At 43.2% G+C, this 20377-nt stretch overlaps 1 protein-coding gene and 1 non-coding gene across 2 annotated transcripts; one reads left to right on the forward strand and one right to left on the reverse strand.

Moving 5' to 3' along the window:
- Positions 1 to 3594: 3594 nt before the first annotated feature.
- On the reverse strand, positions 3595 to 5614 carry LOC132890035 (uncharacterized). Its single transcript, XM_060926830.1, has 6 exons — positions 5483 to 5614; positions 4907 to 5287; positions 4605 to 4721; positions 4414 to 4507; positions 4281 to 4308; positions 3595 to 4074 (listed from the first exon to the last, which is right to left on the reverse strand). Exons 1-6 carry the CDS (start codon positions 5523 to 5525, stop codon positions 3928 to 3930), a joined length of 810 nt encoding a protein of 269 aa, XP_060782813.1. The 5' UTR covers positions 5526 to 5614; the 3' UTR covers positions 3595 to 3927.
- Positions 5615 to 20095: 14481 nt separating this feature from the next.
- trnah-gug (transfer RNA histidin (anticodon GUG)) lies at positions 20096 to 20167 on the forward strand. The gene has a single exon. It is a non-coding gene; the product is annotated as a tRNA-His (tRNA).
- Positions 20168 to 20377: the final 210 nt, after the last annotated feature.

Genomic DNA, 20377 nt, shown 5'->3' on the forward strand with positions numbered 1-20377 from the left:
AGGCTGGCCAGTTCAGTACCTTCTTCTACGCAGCCATGATGCTGTAATTGATGCAGTATGTGGTTTGGCATTGTCATGTTGGAAAACGCAAGGTCTTTCCTGAAAGAGACGTCATCTGGATGGGAGCATATGTTGCTCTAGAACCTGGATATACCTTTCAGCATTGATGGTGTCTTTCCAGATGTGTAAGCTGCCCATGCCACACGCACTAATGTAACCCCATACCATCAGAGATGCAGGCTTCTGAACTGAGCGCTGATAACAACTTGGGTCATCCTTCTCCTCTTTAGTCCGAATGACATGGCGTCCCTGATTTCCATAAAGAACTTCAAAATTTTGATTCGTCTGACCACAGAACAGTTTTCCACTTTGCCACAGTCCATTTTAAATGAGCCTTGACCCAAAGAAGACGTCTGCACTTCTGGATCATGTTTAGATACGGCTTCTTCTTTGAACTATAGAGTTTTAGCTGGCAACGGCGGATGGCACGGTGAATTGTGTTCACAGATAATGTTCTCTGGAAATATTCCTGAGCCCATTTTGTGATTTCCAATACAGAAGCATGCCTGTATGTGATGCAGTGCCGTCTAAGGGCCCGAAGATCACGGGCACCCAGTATGGTTTTCCGGCCTTGACTCTTACGCACAGAGATTTTTCCAGATTCTCTGAATCTTTTGATGATATTATGCACTGTAGATGATGATATGTTCAAACTCTTTGCAATTTTACACTGTCGAACTCCTTTCTGATATTGCTCCATTATTTGTCGGTGCAGAATTAGGGGGATTGGTGATCCTCTTCCCATCTTTACTTCTGAGAGCCGCTGCCACTCCAAGATGCTCTTTTTATACCCAGTCATGTTAATGACCTATTGCCAATTGACCTAATGAGTTGCAATTTGGTCCTCCAGCTGTTCTTTTTTTGTATCTTTAACTTTTCCAGCCTCTTATTGCCCCTGTCCCAACTTTTTTGAGATGTGTTGCTGTCATGAAATTTCAAATGAGCCAGTATTTGGCATGAAATTTCAAAATGTCTCACTTTCGACATTTGATATGTTGTCTATGTTCTAATATCAGTTTTTGAGATTTGTAAATTATTGCATTCCATTTTTATTTACAATTTGTACTTTGTCCCAACTTTTTTGGAATTGGGGTTGTAGATAGTTTTATTGGTGTATCACAAAATGTCCTTATCAAGAATTTACCTCTGGCATTGTGAAACAGGAGCATGCAGAATAATCAAATTTTCTATCCATCATTACCATAGTCTCTTCTGCCAACTAGCTTGTGGTAAGAGGTACTGCAGCATTTGAGCCACAACCAGCAGACTCTCTAATAGCTTATTGTCCCAGGATATAAAAGTCTTAAATGCTAAGCTCCCTGTACGAGAGAGAGAGAGAGAGAGAGAGAGAGAGAGAGAGAGACAGAGAGTACTTTATTGATCCCTGAGGGAAATTGTTTGGCTGCAGCAGTACAATAAACAACAGAACTTACGGGGACACAAACTCTGCACAGAGAACACGAATTACAGGACTCATACTTAAGAAGGGACTGTGAGTTGGCCTAGTGGTTAGTATGTCCGCCTCTCAATTGGGACATTGCACATTCTACTCACAGTCAGATCATACCAAAGACCATTATAAAAGTTGTACCTACTGCCGTCTGGCAAGTCACGCTGCAATACAGATGTGATTAGGGAGTCAAACTCTTGTGGTTACCAGAGGACTAGACCCCCACTGTAACACTAGCTGTATAGGCAAGAGGCCGAAGGCTATGGAAACTGAGATCGGCGCCACCCAATGCGCCTTAAGGGTCTGGTTCATCCTGGGACGGGAGACTGCCTGGGAAAACCAGGTCCTGGTATGGGAAGGACTTTGACTTTTTTGACATATGTAATCAACTTGCTTCAGTAAGATGAAAATAATATTTGACATTGTGATGAAAGTAAGTATGATATCACTGCTGCATTTTTATTTATTTATATTAGTTATCCTTCAATAATTATTGCCGATCCATATGTTTGTTGTCCTGGACGAACCAGGAGTATAATAATTTATTTTTCTTTAACTTCTTTATGAGAAATTCAACAATAAAAATTCTAAATATGAATCTATCTCTTTTTTTACATTATTGTATCGTCTTCATTGGTAGTATGTGGGGCTGCACGGTGGTGTAGTGGTTAGCACTGTCACCTCACAGCAAGGAGGTGATGGGTTTGAGCCCAGTGGCTGACGGGGGCCTTTCTGTGTGGAGTTTGCATGATCTCCTTGTGTCTGTGTGGGTTTCCTCCAGTTGTTCCATTTTTCCCTATAGTCCAAAGACATGCAGGTTAGGCTAATTAGTGGCTCTAAATTGACCATGAGTGTGAATGGTTCTTTGTCTCTATGTCACAGCCCTGCAACGATCTGGTGACTTGCCCAGGGTGTACCCCGCCTCTCGCCAATAGTCAGCTGGAATAGGCTCCAGCTTGCGTGCGACCCTGCACATGATAAGTGGCTATGGATTATGGATGGATGGTAGCATGTGTTTGTAATAATCTGATGGTCAGGAATGTGCATGATATAATATTAACTGACAGTGAGAAAGCTGGTAAAAATCCACAAATAAATGAGTGATTGTTGTAAGGTGCATGCAATGTGAAATGAAAATTCTGGACTGTATAATATGATTGATTATGGTTTCACTTCTTTATTTGTCACATGCACACTCAAGCACAGAGAAATTCGTCCTCTGCATTTAACCCATCTGCAGCAGTGAACACACACATGCGCGCACACACAAGTGAGCCATGAGCACACACACATACGCAGAGCTAAATGCCTTGCTCATGATAACCTCACCACATGTCTTTGGACTGCGGGGGAAACCAGAACACTTGAAGGGGAGAATATGCAAACTCCACACAGAAAGGCCCCTCGTCAGCCACGGGGCCCAAACCCAGAACCTTCCTGCTGTGAGGTAACAGTGCTAACCACTACACCACCGTGCCACACTGGAAGGGTTTATCTTTTTGCTTCAATTCGGTTCATGTAAAATGTGTTTGAAAAAATTTTACTCAACACTCAATGGCGAAGAAAAATACTTCCACGTTCTGAGCTCCACAAACAGGAAAACAAAATCTTTAAAAGGCAAAGATCAGTGACAAAAACAGCCTTAGAAGAGGTGGGAAGTCATTTCTGCAACAGGGTCTGTATTAAGATTAATCCATCCGTTAGATTTTTTGTATTTTTTATTGCTGATTTAATCATCCTCACTGCATTCACTGGTTTCACTTCCACTGGTAAAACTCACACCACTATCTGAGTCTCTAAAGATGTAAATCATATCATAAACGACATACAGTAATGTCGAGGTCACAGTCAAATAGACAGTAACTTGCATTTCTAGGCAAGCCACATCTTTTTTGAAAATACACTAGAAATGGAACATTACTCACAGAATAATTTTCAGAATAATGTTAAAGACCATGTTTTTGTTACTTTTTTATGGAATTGCTTTTTACATTTACCGCGTTAAAAATCAGACATACAAATGAGCCCAACACGGGGGCATTACTGAAATCATGAAACTAAAAACAAAAAAAAACATACAAGTTGGATTTTTACAAGGTCACTCTTACTGAAAGTTAACATACTGACACTTGAACCGAAAGAAATCATCATGAAAAAACACCAGTAGTTATTTTAAATGTGTGCACAGAAATAAAAACCTTGAGCACAGACATCTCTCGACACTGCAAATAAAAAAATCTTAAATACAGGCAACTTTAATATAATTCTTATTATGAGATTAGTGTAAACAAATGTATGATTTCTGGGCTATTCTGCTTTTTTTCTGTTGGCATATCATATATCATATCATATCATATCATATCATATCATGGTAATGAACAATAGTCATTGTATTTGCCGTGTAACAGTACCATGCGTTATAAATTATTTCTGTCACATCTTAGAGTTTTCTTCACACCGGAGTACACACACTCATCTGAAGAGCCAGTTTTCTTTGTTTCAGCTTTGGGGTTCCTCTTAGAGAATTGCACAGCTGCATAATTCAGTGTTTCAGCTTCAGATTCCTGAAGAAGAAGAAGAAGAAGAAGAAGAAGAAGTCAGGACTGAAGTAATAACTATACAATATGGTGAACTGCATTATACACACTAACTACACAGAACAAGAGCACAACTAAATAACCTAACTTTATAAATTATATCTAGAACATTATAATTAGTATGATATGAACGTAGCAATCCAGTAATTCACATACATAAGTATCTCACATACCTGCGTCATTCCTGGAAAATCTTCTATACTAGTTTTCGCTATTAATACAGAAAGCCACCTATTAGTGCTTTTTGCTAAAAAGTAAAGTTAACTGTACTGACAAAATTGTTCATTATTATGATCACAGAATCACTTACTTTTATCCCATTTTCTTCTCCTCAGTATGAAATAAATGAGACAGAAAATCAGAAGTGCACACAAACCCAAAGCCGTTCCCAAACCGAGCACTGAGGAGTGGAGAGATCTGGTCACTTCTGAGAATGTTATTTCACTATATTATGAATTAAGGATGATTAATTAATAGTGAATTATCAGGCATCTGACCTGTTTTATCTTGTGTGTTCATGTTCATGCTGTTTCCATGCAGTGTTGGTTCACAGCCCACTGAATTATCACCCAGAGCTGGTTTAGATGTTTCTGATTCAATAGTAACATGTTCACCTGGAAACATTTATCATCATTCACTGACTAAAAGTCTGTAACTCAGTGTAGTTGAAGAAGAAAACACAGTGAACATTTCACTACTTCAGGATTATTTGTCTTCCAGGTTGAACATGTTAATGATAATAAGGAAAAATATCACGATATTAAACCAGGAGTTTAAGAAAGTTTAGTGGAAATCCTACCTTTAATTTTTAAATAAGTTCCATCTCCAAACACAAGGCTGGGTGTCGTCAGTGCACAGTAGTACATGGCTTCATCAGACTGAATGATGTTTAAAATGATCAAATTGAAGCAGTTTGAAGATCTTTCTATTTGGAAACGTGACTTTTGGAATTCATTATAAAATGTTTCTCCAACACTTTTATACACCGTGACTATAATCTGAGGTTTTTTTCTGTTCAGTTGCTTAAACCAGGCGATTATCCCAATTTCATTTTCAGAAATACAACACTGCAGAGTCGCCGAGTCTCCGATATCCACACTGAGCTCTTTATCAGGCTGATAAACTCCTGACTCTGTGAGGGATTGTGCAGCAACCCAGCGTCTACCAGGTTGGACTGGATCTCGAGAAAAATCACAGTAATTAAGTAATGAATACATTTCAAAAACCAATCTATATAAACTGTTATTAAAAATCACATCAGGAGATCCTTCAACATAAACAGTTTCACAAAGTGGTTGAGAGTAATAAGCTCAATAAACTTTATTTTTTTTAAATCTGTGAAACTAGATGTGAATAATTGACTCATATTACTTACACATGGTGCTGAAGATCAAAATTAAAATCCACAAACAAGTCATTTTTCATTTCTTCGTACTTCTACAGTGTTTGTATCTCATTTATGAACAGAATATGAATGCACTTGAAGCAGGGTTTGGATTTATATTTATACTCCAGGCGCTCTGTACTGAACACGCCCCAGAATATGACGTGATTGGGTGTAATAAAAAAAAAAAATGACATGATCAGTGAGCACATGATATTCTGATCTGCCTACATCGACCCCACATTGTTCCATATTTGTGTTTTGGTGTTGCACAGTGAGGTCTTGATAAAGATGTTCTGACAGAATGGAAAATGTGGTTTACTCGTACACTCTCGTGCACCTACACCAATGCCTTATTGTTTATTTTAATTGCCTTCTTAATTTAACTTGTTTGTACACAATAACAAATAATTTGCTTTGGATTAGTGAGTCTGCCAAATGCTGTAAATGTGAACAGAGATTTGGTCTTATGCACACACTATAGTGACCATCCTGGAATGTGGGCATGTCAGTATTGTGTTCTGCTGAGACATGAAGCACAAATGTAACCTCAAAGTCTGATTAAAAAAAAAACCTAGACCATTTGACTGAATAAGCCAGGGATCTCTGGAGGAGTCGTATCTTTCTGGGTGTCCTTGATACACCTGGCGTCCCCATCTGGTCTCCCCATATCCAGCATCATGTGATGCGCAAAACATGGCCAATATTCCAGCAAGTAGCCGCACCATCTAGCCTCTCACATGATGAAGACCATCCGCAGTGGCTCTCAGCATCGCCATAGTGTCACAGAATCATGGCAGATCTAGGGGAAACAACTCCGATAAAAAAAATCCCAACACTCAGTTGGATAGTGGTGGTGTGTGGAGTTGCGACCCCATCACCTTACCTTTTTTCACATTGTAAAGTTACATGCTATGGAAGGTTAATGTATGCTGGAAAAGGACCGTGTAGTCTACCATAAACAGCTGGACTGTGAATTGTATTGAAGTGTATCATATAACTGAATATTTTCATATATATTTGTATATAATGGTCAGAAAAATACCTGGTAAAGTCAAGGCCTGCACTGTAACAGATAAAATTATATTACTGACATTTCGCAGACATTCTTATCCAGAGCGACATACCCAGAGCAGCCTGGGGAACAGTTAGAGGGTTAGGTGCCTTGTTTAAGGCTACTTCAGCCATCCCTGCTGGTCTAGGGACCAGAACCAGCAACATTTTGGTCCCATTAGGCCATGGCTTCCCCACGCATACTACCATGATGTCTGTTTTGGTCACAATATAAAATATAAAACAGTGTATAACTGTACCATAAATACAGCAATATTTCTTCAGTTGTTTAATTTAACTTTTTTTTCTCCAATTACATTTTACTCCGGGCGGCACGGTGGTGTAGTGGTTAGCGCTGTCGCCTCACAGCAAGAAGGTCTGGGTTCGAGCCCCGTGGCCGGCGAGGGCCTTTCTGTGTGGAGTTTGCATGTTCTGTCCGCGTGGGTTTCCTCCGGGTATCCGGTTTCCCCCACAGTCCAAAGACATGCAGGTTAGATTAACCGGTGACTCTAAATTGACTGTAGGTGTGAATGGTTGTCTATGTGTCAGTCCTGTGATGACCTGGCGACTTGTCCAGGGTGTACCCCGCCTTTCGCCCGTGGTCAGCTGGGATAGGCTCCAGCTTGCCTGCGACCCTGTAGAAGGATAAAGCGGCTAGAGATAATGAGATGAGATGAGACATTTTACTCCCAGAGCTTCATGGGTGAGGATTTACTGCCACCTAGTGGGAGATGGTGGTATATATTTAAATGATGATTCATTTGTTTCAAAAGATGTTTCCTCGAAATGAAACCTTAGCAGTTAGTGATATTGCGTTAAAGCATGTGAGTTTAATTCCCAGGACTTCTCCTAATATAGCCTTGAGTGAGACTCTAAACTGCTCCACTTTATATTTGGATTAGAACTCGACTTCATTTTACACCCAGATTTCCTCATTTACTCGATCATTCCCATCACTTAGGTAGTGTATTAATATTGTACTATGTTTATTTTCAGTTGCTTGGCCTGTATGAGATGAAAATAACACAAATAGTTAGTATTACAGGCTGTAAAATTAGTTGTTTTACTTTTTGGTGGCTTTCCATTGTATATTTTTTGTGTGATAAGCTCTCATCACTTGAGTTTCAACACCATGGACAGCGACAAAATGCTGTCAGGGAGCTAAAATATAGGCATGTTGTCTTAGGGCTGTGTTCCAAACCACATACCAAATAGTGTACCAAGTAGTGTGCCCTTTGTGATAGCAGACATTTGACATGCTGCTTCCAAGTGTTCCAGCTGCAGAGGATGTAGAACCACAACCTCATGTATTTGTAGCTGATGAAGTCTTTCCTCTCAGACACCATCTTCATGTAGAGATGTGTCATCAATACAAGCCTTGACAATGCAGTGGCATGTGTAAAGGCCATTTGTGGTGTTCATAGCTTCTTGCAGTATGGAGAACCACAAGAGATACATAAAGAGTTGGAGAGTTTGAGGAAGAGGAAATAATTGCCCTAGTGGTAGGTAGCAACAATGTGGCTCAGGAAGTAGTTCAAGTCAGGGAGACACTTGCTACCTATTTTACTGCTCAGGGTGCCATTCCTTGGCAGGACTATGTGCCATGAAAACCATTTAAAAGACACTTTTAAGAGCCAATAACAACACAAATGCTTTTTTGAGAGCTAAGCAATTACTTAGAGAAGAACCGTAGGTGCTAAAGAAGGCAGCTGGACTTGCTTGAAATTCTTGAAGATGTTTCACCTCTCATCTGAAAGGCTTCTTCAGCTCTGTCTGATTAGTGGGGAGTTCCAGATATTTATCCACTAGTGGACCAAAAGCAACCCTAAGGGGAGTCATTGAGGTCACATGGGTCATTGACCCTCTCAGTCATCCTGTAGGTTGTTAGGGTCACTGGAGGCCAGGTGTGAATGGTGTTAGCAGCCTAGAGAGTCATTAGGGTGATCTGTGGATCATTGGCTCTCCCTGCCATCATGCGAGTCATTGAAGTCAGCTGAGTCTTGGTGTGGATGTGTATTCAGTTTTCTGGGAAGCATGCCAAGGACTGCATTGTAGGTGGCTGATACCGGTAAGTGGCATCTCAGACCCCCTTCTCTATTCAATGGTGGTTGTTTCAGGTTGATGAAGATGGCTTCTTTTATTTCTCTTTCAAACCACCGGTCTTCTCTGGCTAGAATGTGTACATTGCAGTCCTGAAACGAGTGTCCTTTGTTATTTAGATGAAGATAGACTGCAGAGTCCTGGCCTGAGGAACTGGCTCTCCTGTGTTCAGCCTTGTGCTTATAAAGCAATTGTTTCCCCAATGTACAAGTTTGTGCATTCCTTACTTCACTGAATTGCGTACACTATGTTGTCCTGTGGGGCGGCACGGTGGTGTAGTGGTTAGCGCTGTTGCCTCACAGCAAGAAGGTCCGGGTTCAAGCCCCGTGGCCAGCGAGGGCCTTTCTGTGTGGAGTTTGCATGTTCTCCCCGTGTCCGCGTGGGTTTCCTCCGGGTGCTCCAGTTTCCCCCACAGTCCAAAGACATGCAGGTTAGGTTAACTGGTGACTCTAAATTGACCGTAGGTGTGAATGTGAGTGTGAATGGTTGTCTGTGTCTATGTGTCAGCCCTGTGATGACCTGGTGACTTGTCCAGGGTGTACCCCGCCTTTCGCCCGTAGTCAGCTGGGATAGGCTCCAGCTTGCCTGCGACCCTGTAGAACAGGATAAAGCAGCTAGAGATAATGAGATAATGAGGCGAGATGTTGTCCTGTTTGTGTCTGGGTATTCTGGCCTTAGGGTGGACCAATTTCTGCCTCAGAGTGTTACTGGGTCTGAAATGTACAGGAATGTTGTGTTTGTAGAAGCCTTTTGGATGAGAGGTGAAACATCTCCAAGAATTTCAAGCAAGTCCAGTTGCCTTCTTTAGCACCTACGGCTTACGATGACCTGAATGATTGAGAACCTTCACAGACATACTAAGAAAAGAGCAAACTTCTAACTTTAAGTGCATAAGAATTAAATATAACTCTCCCTTTCCTATAATTAATCAATATACCAATATTTCTTAAGAAATAGGTATTAGTCGTAGTCTAAAGCAAATACAAGGATTTTACTACAATCCAATTAAATCTGTGAATCACGAGCAAAATATTCCACTAAAAGTTTGGTCCAAGGACTCAGTCGAGCCAGTCACTTGGATTTGTGTCAAACCTCATCTGCATACAGATATGAAAATCTGTACTCACTTTGTCACTGAAATTACGGCTCTGTGTTGTGCATATACATTGAATATTTTCAATGTATGGCCATCTCGTGTCTCACTTTGTTGCTCCTTTTGTGCATGTATGCAAAAACTGCATATCTAAACACACAATTTATGCACCAAATTAATTCGACCAACTGTAACCGACTTCTCACTGCTCAGCACCATTCACAACACTGGTCACAAGTAATTTGTCTCTGTAACCAATGTCTTCTTTTTCTTGGTGGTGTCAGAACTGGCTTGCTTGTAGCTCTGTACTGTATTGTGTGAATAAATGTTCTAGACATGAGAAATCGCGATTTAAAAGCTCGCATTTTCACCAATTTTTAGCAGAACCATTGTAATCAAGGATGCATCTTGAATGGGTGTTGCACAATGCACAACAAAAATAAACAGTCGATGGTTGAGCGTATGATTACCTGTGAGCTTTTGTTCTGTTATTGCAGATATTTGTTTTTGTTCCATTTTTTCTGAAGATGTATCCTTTTCCGTTGCGTTCTTCATTGCTGCGCTCTGCTTCCTCTCCAAACTACTGACACGTGTCATGGTTCATGCAGGGAAAACCAGCAAAATTTTGGTTCCAGCTAGGAACCAAGTTTTCAGGTTATGAACCAATTTATTTTTGGCTGAAATGCTCTGAAAACTTGGTCCAAAATTTGGTTCACGAACCAGAAAGGAGCCCATTCCGTGATGGTGGAAAAGCTATAACTTACCCCAGTGTAATACCTGACTTGCGCTTGCGACCAATCACTGATAATCATGATTCCCCAACTAATCACTGACAACCATGATCCCATGGCTACTCACTGATAACCATGGTCCTCCTGACTAATCACTGACAACCATGATTCCCCCAACTAATAACTACATTCCCATGGCTAATCACTGATAACCATGATCCCTCAACTAATCGCTGACAACCATGATTCCCCCAACTAATAACTATGTCCCCTGACTAATCACTGACAATGATTTCCATTGACTTATCACTGACAAACAATTATTTTCTTTGACTAATCACCAACACCAGGGGTTAAATTGGGATTGGTTATGTGGGGGGGCTCTGCCTCGTACCCGCCCCTGCCCCCGCCGCCCTGCCACAATATACTTTTTGGAAAATAACCCTCTAATTTGATAACCATATCATATTGCACAGAGATATACACCTTATCTGTGTGTTGTAGGCCTATGTATGTCTTGTAGTGCCCCCCTACACATTATGGCAGTTTGAATGTAGATTGGTTGGCCAATGTAACAGATTGTACAGGTTGTTGTACATTGGTTTGAAGGAAATGATTAGTGGGGGGTCTGGGGGTCCTCCCCCAGAAGTTTTTTATTATCATACATGTTATTTGCTGAATTCTGGTGCATTTTAATAAGTTGTTAGCTGACTTTACAGAGGTAGGTTGAGCAATATCATGTTAAATCTTGTCACATGCCTACAGGTGAAAAATGTGAAGGAGAAATGTTCAGTGAGAAAATTTGAAGGCTTGCACAATCTTAAACCAAAACAGTTGATTTATTTTGGAGGATAAATGTTAAATATGCCAAAACACTGTCAGTCAAATTGTCAATCAAATATATTCATGCAGTGAATGCAACCAAATACAAACAACACTATAACATTGGAAGCATTTATTATTATTGTTATTATTATGTATTCAATTATTTATTTGGCATGTGGTGCTTTTTGTATTGTCTAGAACATACATAAGATGAGCATATTATAGCAGCAAAATAGAAGCACAATCATTTGAATGCAGCAAAAGTTTTGAACGCAGCAAAAGACTGCGCCAGCCATCTCTGCCGGCGGGCGAGGGTGAGATACGACATCAGCCGGCCCAGTTCCCGCGACGAGTAGGCAAAGGCCTGGAGAGCCGCGTCGCACAGCTCCTGTGATGCTGCGCTCGTCCCCTCCAGCGTCTGGGCGAGGGCCAGCAGCAGGTGGGACATGGAATTGTCGATACGACCCATTCGTGCCACCGTGTCGTATCCCCGCACAATGAGGTCGTCGGTCACACGGCATTGAGTGCGGGGGCATCGGGCGTCAGGCCGCAGAGCCTCGTTGGGCGAAAGGACGAGGGCAGCCACGGAGGGCTCAATGTTGGGCATCTGCTGGAGGCCGTAGGTGGGGGCGTCCTGCATTGCTGCCAGGGCCCTGCAGTCATTAGGGAGGTGGGAAAGGCGTCTGGGGTTCGCCCAACACCTCTGTAACTCCTCGATGTATGGGGCCGAGGGCGGAACAGACAATGAGGAAGGCTGTGTGGAGCCTCTGAAAAAAGCGCTCTGATGCTGGGCCACCGGGGGCGTGTCCAAACCCAGACAGGCCAATGCAGCCCTCAGCGTTGGCTGGATGGATGAGCGTCCGCCTTCCGACGCTGCCACGGTGCCATGGCTGGTGGCCTGGGAACCGGCCGGAGAGGTGGAGTCGTGACCGTCAGACCCACCGCAGTCAAAGCTCTCCGACGCCTGGATCGACAGCTCATCCAGGCCGCGTGCATCAACGGCCGGTGGCAGAAGCGGTGGTGATGGCGAACGGTCGGGCTGCCAGGCAGATGGGGTGGCTGCGGGAACACTGCTCCCCTGTGGCGGAGGCTGGAGATTCGCCAGCAGGGCCTTCATCTCCTCCAGCTCGGTGGACATCATCTCCACCTTCTGAGCCAAATCGCCCGAGCGCTTCTTTTTCGCCTTGGAAGCGGAGACGCGTGGGGGAGCCCCACGGCGCTTGCTGGGCTCCGCTGCTGCACCCGGCACCATGTCCTGTCCCCCCGAGGCCCAGGGGATGTCAGACGGAGGATCCATCCGAGCCAGCCTGGCCGTCCGCGCAGCCACGCTCAGGCACATGCAGTCTGCGCAGGCCATGTCCATCAGCCCCTGCTGCAGGTGATCAATACCCAGGCACGAAGGGCACTCGCGGTGGCCGTCCTCCGGCTCGAGGGGGGCCCGGCAGTTGGCGCAGCAAGAGAATAGGTCCATGACACCTGGCTGGCAGAAGGGAACTTAAAAAATAGGGCGAGAACACCCCAATAATTAGTAAGTAACACAAAATAAGCAATCAGGTGGCAACGAAAAACGACCGGGCAAACACACCTGTGGTCAGGAAAAAATGGTGCGAGGGCCTAAGCGGGAGCACCCGGACCTCGCGAACCGCGAGCCTACTGCCGTGGGTTTTAAAAGACAGCCGCAACTAAACAGTCACTCACTAGCGTGAGAAGACATCATACACCGCTAAAACACAAGACAGCCAGCCCGTGAACAGGCCCGAGGCAAGGCTACACAAAACAAGGCGGTCGATAACACTAACAAAAATAGGCGTCGTGCGCCACAGAACTGATAACAAAACAGCGGTGAGAAACACCGCTTTAATTCAAATGAAATGAAAACCATTTACCTGAACGAAAACAAGCCGGCCTCCAGCGGCGAGAACACCGCCTCGGAGGGCTAGTCAGCTAACTCCACCGAGCGAGAGCACTCAGCTAACGGAGTAACAAAACAATACGAATACAACGACAAGAGAAAAAAAGAATTGATGGACTTAACGCAGTTTCTTGGGGGATGCGTAAGCACAGCCCCAACCCCACGGGTAACGAAACTAACACGGCGCTTTGTCCAAAATCCAAATTCCAATCCAACTCGCAACCTGCAAAACGCGAGAAGATGCAAGAGGTCACTTCCTGGGTTCACCGGTCTTTTGTGCCGGGGTCACGGGGTGACGTCACCCAGGTCACACGTGACTTTGTTGTTACTATTACTCGACCTGCACGTTCGTGTGATGGATATCCATGTGCTGAAAGCACCGCCTCTGGCGGTCAGGAGAAACGAAATAGAAACAAATATTCTGAAACATGGTTATGGCAGGAATCATTTGAATTATTTAGTAAAGAAAGGGTGGAGTCAAAAATGCCAAAGGCGTTAAAAAGAAGTAAAATAGATTAGGCAAAAGTCGCTGAGAAGCTAGCTCTTGAGCCAAATCGCGAGTACAGGCTAGAATATTAGCCAAGTAATGGCTTTTATCTCAATTTATTTATAAAATATAATTACATGTCATTATACAGAGCACTAAAGAGTTACTTTAAAAAAAAACTTTAACCAAAACTTTCAAATATTAACCTGTCTCAGTCAAGGTCAAAGTGATAAATGCAAAGGTATATAACACAATCTGGCAACCTAGACCGGGATGTTCGGGCAGGAGTGATGATGAGTTGATGATTAAACCCACAAAACACTGAAAAAAAGGGATTAGTCAGCTGAATGAGGTGCTGCAGGGCCGTGCAAAGACCTTTGGAGGGGCAGGGGCTCAACATTCAAAAAAGGGCAACAAATTTTTCACACAAGTTAACTTTATTCAAAACTAAATTTCAATTGCAACTGAACATTCTGTGTGTGTGTGTGTGAAAGTGAGATCCATCTAAATGCTGCAGTATTCTTCAAAGCAGCAGTCTTCGGTTTGCCATGTTCTTGAAAATGTCTATGACAACACTGTATTCAATATGGATATCTTTCTCAATTGCCAGCAGAAGAAGGTCTGACAGCCTTTCTTCATGACAAAGGCTGCAGAGTTTTGTCTTCACTAGCTTTAACTTTGAAAAGGAACGCTCTACCGTTGCAGTTGACACAGGTAGTGTTCCATATATTTTCAGCAGCCCAGCCAGCTCTGGAAAAACCAAGTCGGCATTGTTCTCCTTGAGCACAGAAAGCATGGATGCCACACTGGGGAGGCAAGAGCAGGAGGAGTGAAAGACTTTAAGTTCCGTCAGTAATTTCTCCTCTTCCTCAATCTCATAAAACTCACAAAGCTTCCTGACAGATGCTAGTGCTTCTTCTGGACTTTTCCGTGTTTGCCAGTTGTTTTGTTCAGTGAGGTGTTGCAAAGCACTCAACACTTCCCATGTAGTATCATCTCTTCCTTTAAAGCGCCTCTGAAGCTCTTGTGTCATTGTGTCAACAAAAACATAGTACACCTTAGCACGGTAGTACTAGTGCAAAGTGGGAAACGCTACTATAACATAATAGTCTTGACAGAATATGTTGTGGATGTCGTCATTCAGCCTTAAGTTTTCGAAGCTGCTAGAATATGTTATTAACACCGTCGTTCAAACTAAAGGCCCGGTCTCACTGGCCGATGGACACAAAACGTATGCAAAAAGGACACAGCGGACGAGCAAAATTTTGGGGGTGGCGCTATCCGTTTTCATCCGCTCCAGAAATGGACAAAATTGGCGAAAATTTGCGAAAACAGAACGGAAAAGAACGGACGTGGGTAGTATATAGCGGGGATGTTAAATGCATGTTCATAGGAAGCCTAGCAGATGAAAGCGGATGGAAGTGGATGACAGCTCCGAAGGGGTTACCGGTGATAACTGAGAAGCGGACGCATAGCGGATGAAGGGGATGCATCACGTACGCCTAACGGAAACAAAGGGGATGTTGCGCGGATGTATATCGGATGCAGACCGTTCACTGCGCTAGGTGTCCTTCTACATACTCTAGACATACTCCAGACATCCTAAATATACGAGATACATCCCAGATATAAACGCTTTGTCCGTTTTGAATACTTTATATACGAGATGCATACGCTTACATCCTTTCTATTTCCGTGCTACTAACGATGAATAGACGTTTCATGTACCTTATCTTTCCTCCCTCTTTCCGTTTTCAGCTGCAGCGGATGTGAGTTGCGAGGATGCCCAGAGGATGCAGAGAGGATACAGCAGACGTTTAACGGATGATAACGGACATAGAACGTTTGTTGCTCGTATATGTCGCGGATTTACATCGTACACGGCGGAAAGTTCATCCGTTCTAAAAGTTTTGTGCAGCTCAAAACTTTTTGCGCGGATGAAATCACAGTGGACGGATGCTCGATGGATAGAGCGTATGAAGCACGTATGCAATGAGTACACAACGGATGCATAGCGTTTTCCAACGGATGGCAAAGATTTTTTTACGTTTTACATCCTCTTTGCATCCGTAAGTGCAGTGGGACCGGGCCTTAAAGTTTCCGAATCTGCCACGTTAATGAAATGGATGGAGCAAACGGTTTAAATATAGCCTAGGCGGCTTCATTAAATGATAAACAGCCCTACGCATTTACTGTTGTGTTCTAAGCTGCACAATATCGCATGTTCAGATAAGAAATGAAAGGAGACTTTCAGTGTGACCTCACCATGCCGTTCCTCGCACTGTCTCCCACTGTCAACCGCCTGCATGCGCTTTCTGCACGGAGGCTCACTGAATGCATGACGTCACGGATTGATGCCTGCATTTACATAGAAAAACGTTATTTTATAAATCTATAATTTCATATATTATTGTTGTCAAATTGTAGACAGGGGTGTAGTGGGCGTGGTACGCGGGGGTACGCCGTCCACCCACTTCTCCCGAGGTGAGATTCAAAAAAAAAAACTGTCATTCAATGGCCTGAGTTTATACGCTCTTGACAGCCAACGTCAAATGTAAGTTATACGGATTTTATTTTTTCATTTTCGAGGCAGCATGATCTGTCGGTTTAATGCTTTATGATCTTTGAAGTTCTAATGCGATTTTTGCTCAGTATAGGCCTATGATTTTGAATAGCCTAATAATAACAGTAGGGTCTCTCTCTCTCTGTGTGCGATTTCCGGGCGTTCATGGTAGCAGCACCGAGAGGGCAACAGAACTGATATAATCGCCTGCCTGGTCATCCTTACGCGGATAATTTCACCACATACTCATCTCATTATCTCTAGCCGCTTTATCCTTCTACAGGGTCGCAGGCAAGCTGGAGCCTATCCCAGCTGACTACGGGCGAAAGGCGGGATACACCCTGGACAAGTCGCCAGGTCATCACAGGGCTGACACATAGACACAGACAACCATTCACACTCACTTTAGAGTCACTAGTTAACCTAACCTGCATGTCTTTGGACTGTGGGGGAAACCGGAGCACCCGGAGGAAACCCACGCAGACACGGGGAGAACATGCAAACTCCACACAGAAAGGCCCTCGCCGGCCCCGGGGCTCGAACCCAGGACCTTCTTGCTGTGAGGCAACAGCGCTAACCATTACACCACCGTGCCACCCTTCACCACATACTGTATTATATATATGATTTGAAATTCATAATCTTTGTGGCCTTCCTGTTTAGTGTTTTGTTGTACATCCAAAAATGTGAAATGACAATAAATTTAAAGAAATACTCAAGTCTTTAAGAAGGAGTGCATGGTAGGGCTTAACCCAATGGCTGCATGTCATGTATTTTGTATACGCAGGTGCCTCAATCGCGCCAGACTAAATGCTTGATTTATTCGATTGGTGCCTTTTATAATAAATTTCAGCCCATTACTGGTTTGTATGCGATGTGAGTGAGTGACGTGACTTTTTTTGAACTTCTGGACGCATGCTGTAGCTGTTGCCACGGCAGTAAGTAGGCTGGTAAAGATATCGAATTCCGAATGCAGCTCGGCTCAAATGAACATGACTCGAACATGAACAAAGGTGTTTGTGTATCATAATTTCCAATATTTTGGCTTCACGCCTGATAGTCCATGTTAAACCTATGCAAGGTTTATGTTGAGTTCCAGCAGCAGAGTGGTGCTGTCTACGACGATGCATTCGGAAGGAGAAGGCGAATTTGTTCCTCTTTAGCCATTTCGGCATATTTATTGGAGACAAAATAAACCGCGGCTTTTCGCCATAACAGTTGGGCTGTACTGACAAACACGAATGAAAATTGCACACATAAAAACGTCTGAAAAAAAGTCTCTTCTTGTGCCCTCTTGTGTTGTTAAAAGAATGTAACATTTATACAAATCATTCATACCAAACATAGGCGACCAAACAAAGGCTACCGCTTCTGACATGATATCAAATCGATGACGTCACGAATCGCGTACCCCCACTTTAAAAATCTCCACTACACCACTGAGTACACCTTAGCACGGTAGTACTCCTGCAAAGTGGGAAACGCTACTACACTGTAAAAAAAAAATCCGTTGTTTTTACGGAAAAACACTGGTAGAATAATCCTGTTAAAAATACAGTGAAATGGAAACAACATTACAGAATAACTTGTACATTTCACTGGGATTCCATGTACAATTAATGATAACTGGGGCGGCACGGTGGTGTAGTGGTTAGCGCTGTCGCCTCACAGCAAGAAGGTCCTGGGTTCGAGCCCCGGGGCCGGCGAGGGCCTTTCTGTGCGGAGTTTGCATGTTCTCCCCGTGTCCGCGTGGGTTTCCTCCGGGTGCTCCGGTTTCCCCCACAGTCCAAAGACATGCAGGTTAGGTTAACTGGTGACTCTAAATTGAGCGTAGGTGTGAATGTGAGTGTGAATGGTTGTCTGTGTCTATGTGTCAGCCCTGTGATGACCTGGCGACTTGTCCAGGGTGTACCCCGCCTTTCGCCCGTAGTCAGCTGGGATAGGCTCCAGCTTGCCTGCGACCCTGTAGAAGGATAAAGCGGCTAGAGATAATGAGATGAGATGAATTAATGATAACTAAATGTAAATTTTACAGGTATTCAATGTACAATAATCAATACATAACTGTTAATTTTACAGATATTCATTGTACAATAAACAATGGTTACAAGCAATGATCTACTAGACATATTTTTGGGGGGGCTTTTTTCACCTTTATTGGATAGGACAGTGTAGAGACAGGAAATGAGCTGGAGAGAGATCAGGAAACGACCTCGGGTCAGAATCGAACCCAGGTCCCTGGATTCATGGTATGGTGCCTTAGTCAACTGAGCCACAGTGGTGGCAGCTTTTTGATTTTTTTTTAACAGGGCAATGATGTAATTTTAACTATCACATTCTGTTTTAGTATTACAGTTTGTCTGTGTTTAAACTACAACAATTTGTAAATTCTACAAAAAAATATGATCAATTCAACATATTCTTACTGTTAAATTAACAGTGGTATTTGGTTAGGAGTTTTACAGTATATTGATGTAAATTACACACTGCTTCATTGTTTTTGTATTTATAGGGTTTTTTTATGTCATGATTTTACATAAATTCACTGTTAATTCTACGGACATTTTTTACAGTGATAACATAATAGTCTTGACAGAATATGTTGTGGACGTCGTCATTCAGCCTTAAGTTTTCGAAGCTGCTAGAATATGTTATTAACGCCGTCGTTCAAACTAAAGTTTCCGAATCTGCCACGTTAATGAAATGGATGGAGCAAACGGTTTAGGAGCAAACGGGACAGGAGGATGATGAGAAAATTGTCATCAATCCTGGGTAATGTCCACCACCCCTTGCATGGAGCAATGGCAGCCCTGGAGAGCCCACTGAGCAGCAGCAGGCTTATCCACCCACATTGTAAGACTGAGAGGTACCGCAGGTCTTTTCTTCCCTCTGCGGTTAGACTGTTTAACAACTCTTTGCGGTAGTCATGGTGATGATGATGCTGCGGGAGAGGGGGGGGTTTGTGGTAGGGGTGAGGGGGGTTGTGATGAGGGTGATGAAGACGATGATGATCTTGTGCTGCTAGGATTTTTTTATCCCCTCTTATGCTGCTATATGACTGCACTGTCTGTGTACTTATAACTTTTTATTTATGTAGCTTACTTATTTATTTATTTATTTATTTAGTCGATTAGTAACAACACTTTTACTTTCATAACATCCCCCCTTTTGTATCTATCTTGTATATATCCTTTTAGTTTTAACTTTGGTCCTGTGTTTGTACGTATGTTGTCTATCTTTGGATACATGTTGATTGTGTGATGTACTGCTGCGACACATGAATTTCCCCATTGTGGGATAATAAAGGGCATACTTACTTACTTACTTACTAAATATAGCCTAGGCGGCTTCATTAAATGATAAACAGCCCTATGCATTTACTGTTGTGTTCTAAGCTGCACAATATCGCATGTTCAGATAAGAAATGAAAGGAGACTTTCAGTGTGACCTCACCATGCCGTTCCTCGCACTGTCTCCCACTGCCAACCGCCTGCATGCGCTTTCTGCACGGAGGCGCACTGAATGCATGACGTCACGGATTGATGCCCGCATTTACACAGAAAAACGTTATTTTATAAATCTGTAATTTCATATATTATTGTTGTCAAATTGTAGAGAATATTGATGTTGGAGCTAACTTATCTTTTACAGATATTAAAAAAAACAACAACAACAAAACAGTCCCTATGAAAAGGGCACTTTGGACAGCAAACAGAAAAGGGGCAGGGGCTGGAGCACCTGGAGCACCGGTTCATTGCACGTGGGTGCGGTGCTGAGTGCATCACACACAACACGGGTATGCTTTAATGCCAGGAGGCGCTCGTGCCTCCGCGGTGGAGAGCCGTGATCGTATAGTGGTCAGTACTCTGCGTTGTGGCCGCAGCAACCCCGGTTCGAATCCGGGTCACGGCAGGAGTTTTTAATCAGACCCGACCTGGGGTTTAAAATTCTGCACTCAACACCTATCTGTAATCCAACAACCACCAGAGAGCGCTGTAGCAGAAATATACACCGTGTTGCATTTAACATCTCTGACCCACAAACACATCATACAGAGCTGCTGCATTTACATACCGCTCATCTCGCTCAGTCACCTTGGACAGTTTCTATGTTTTGCTCAGG

This window comes from Neoarius graeffei, chromosome 8 (assembly GCF_027579695.1).
Source record: "Neoarius graeffei isolate fNeoGra1 chromosome 8, fNeoGra1.pri, whole genome shotgun sequence".
In the NCBI taxonomy this organism is placed as follows: domain Eukaryota; kingdom Metazoa; phylum Chordata; class Actinopteri; order Siluriformes; family Ariidae; genus Neoarius; species Neoarius graeffei.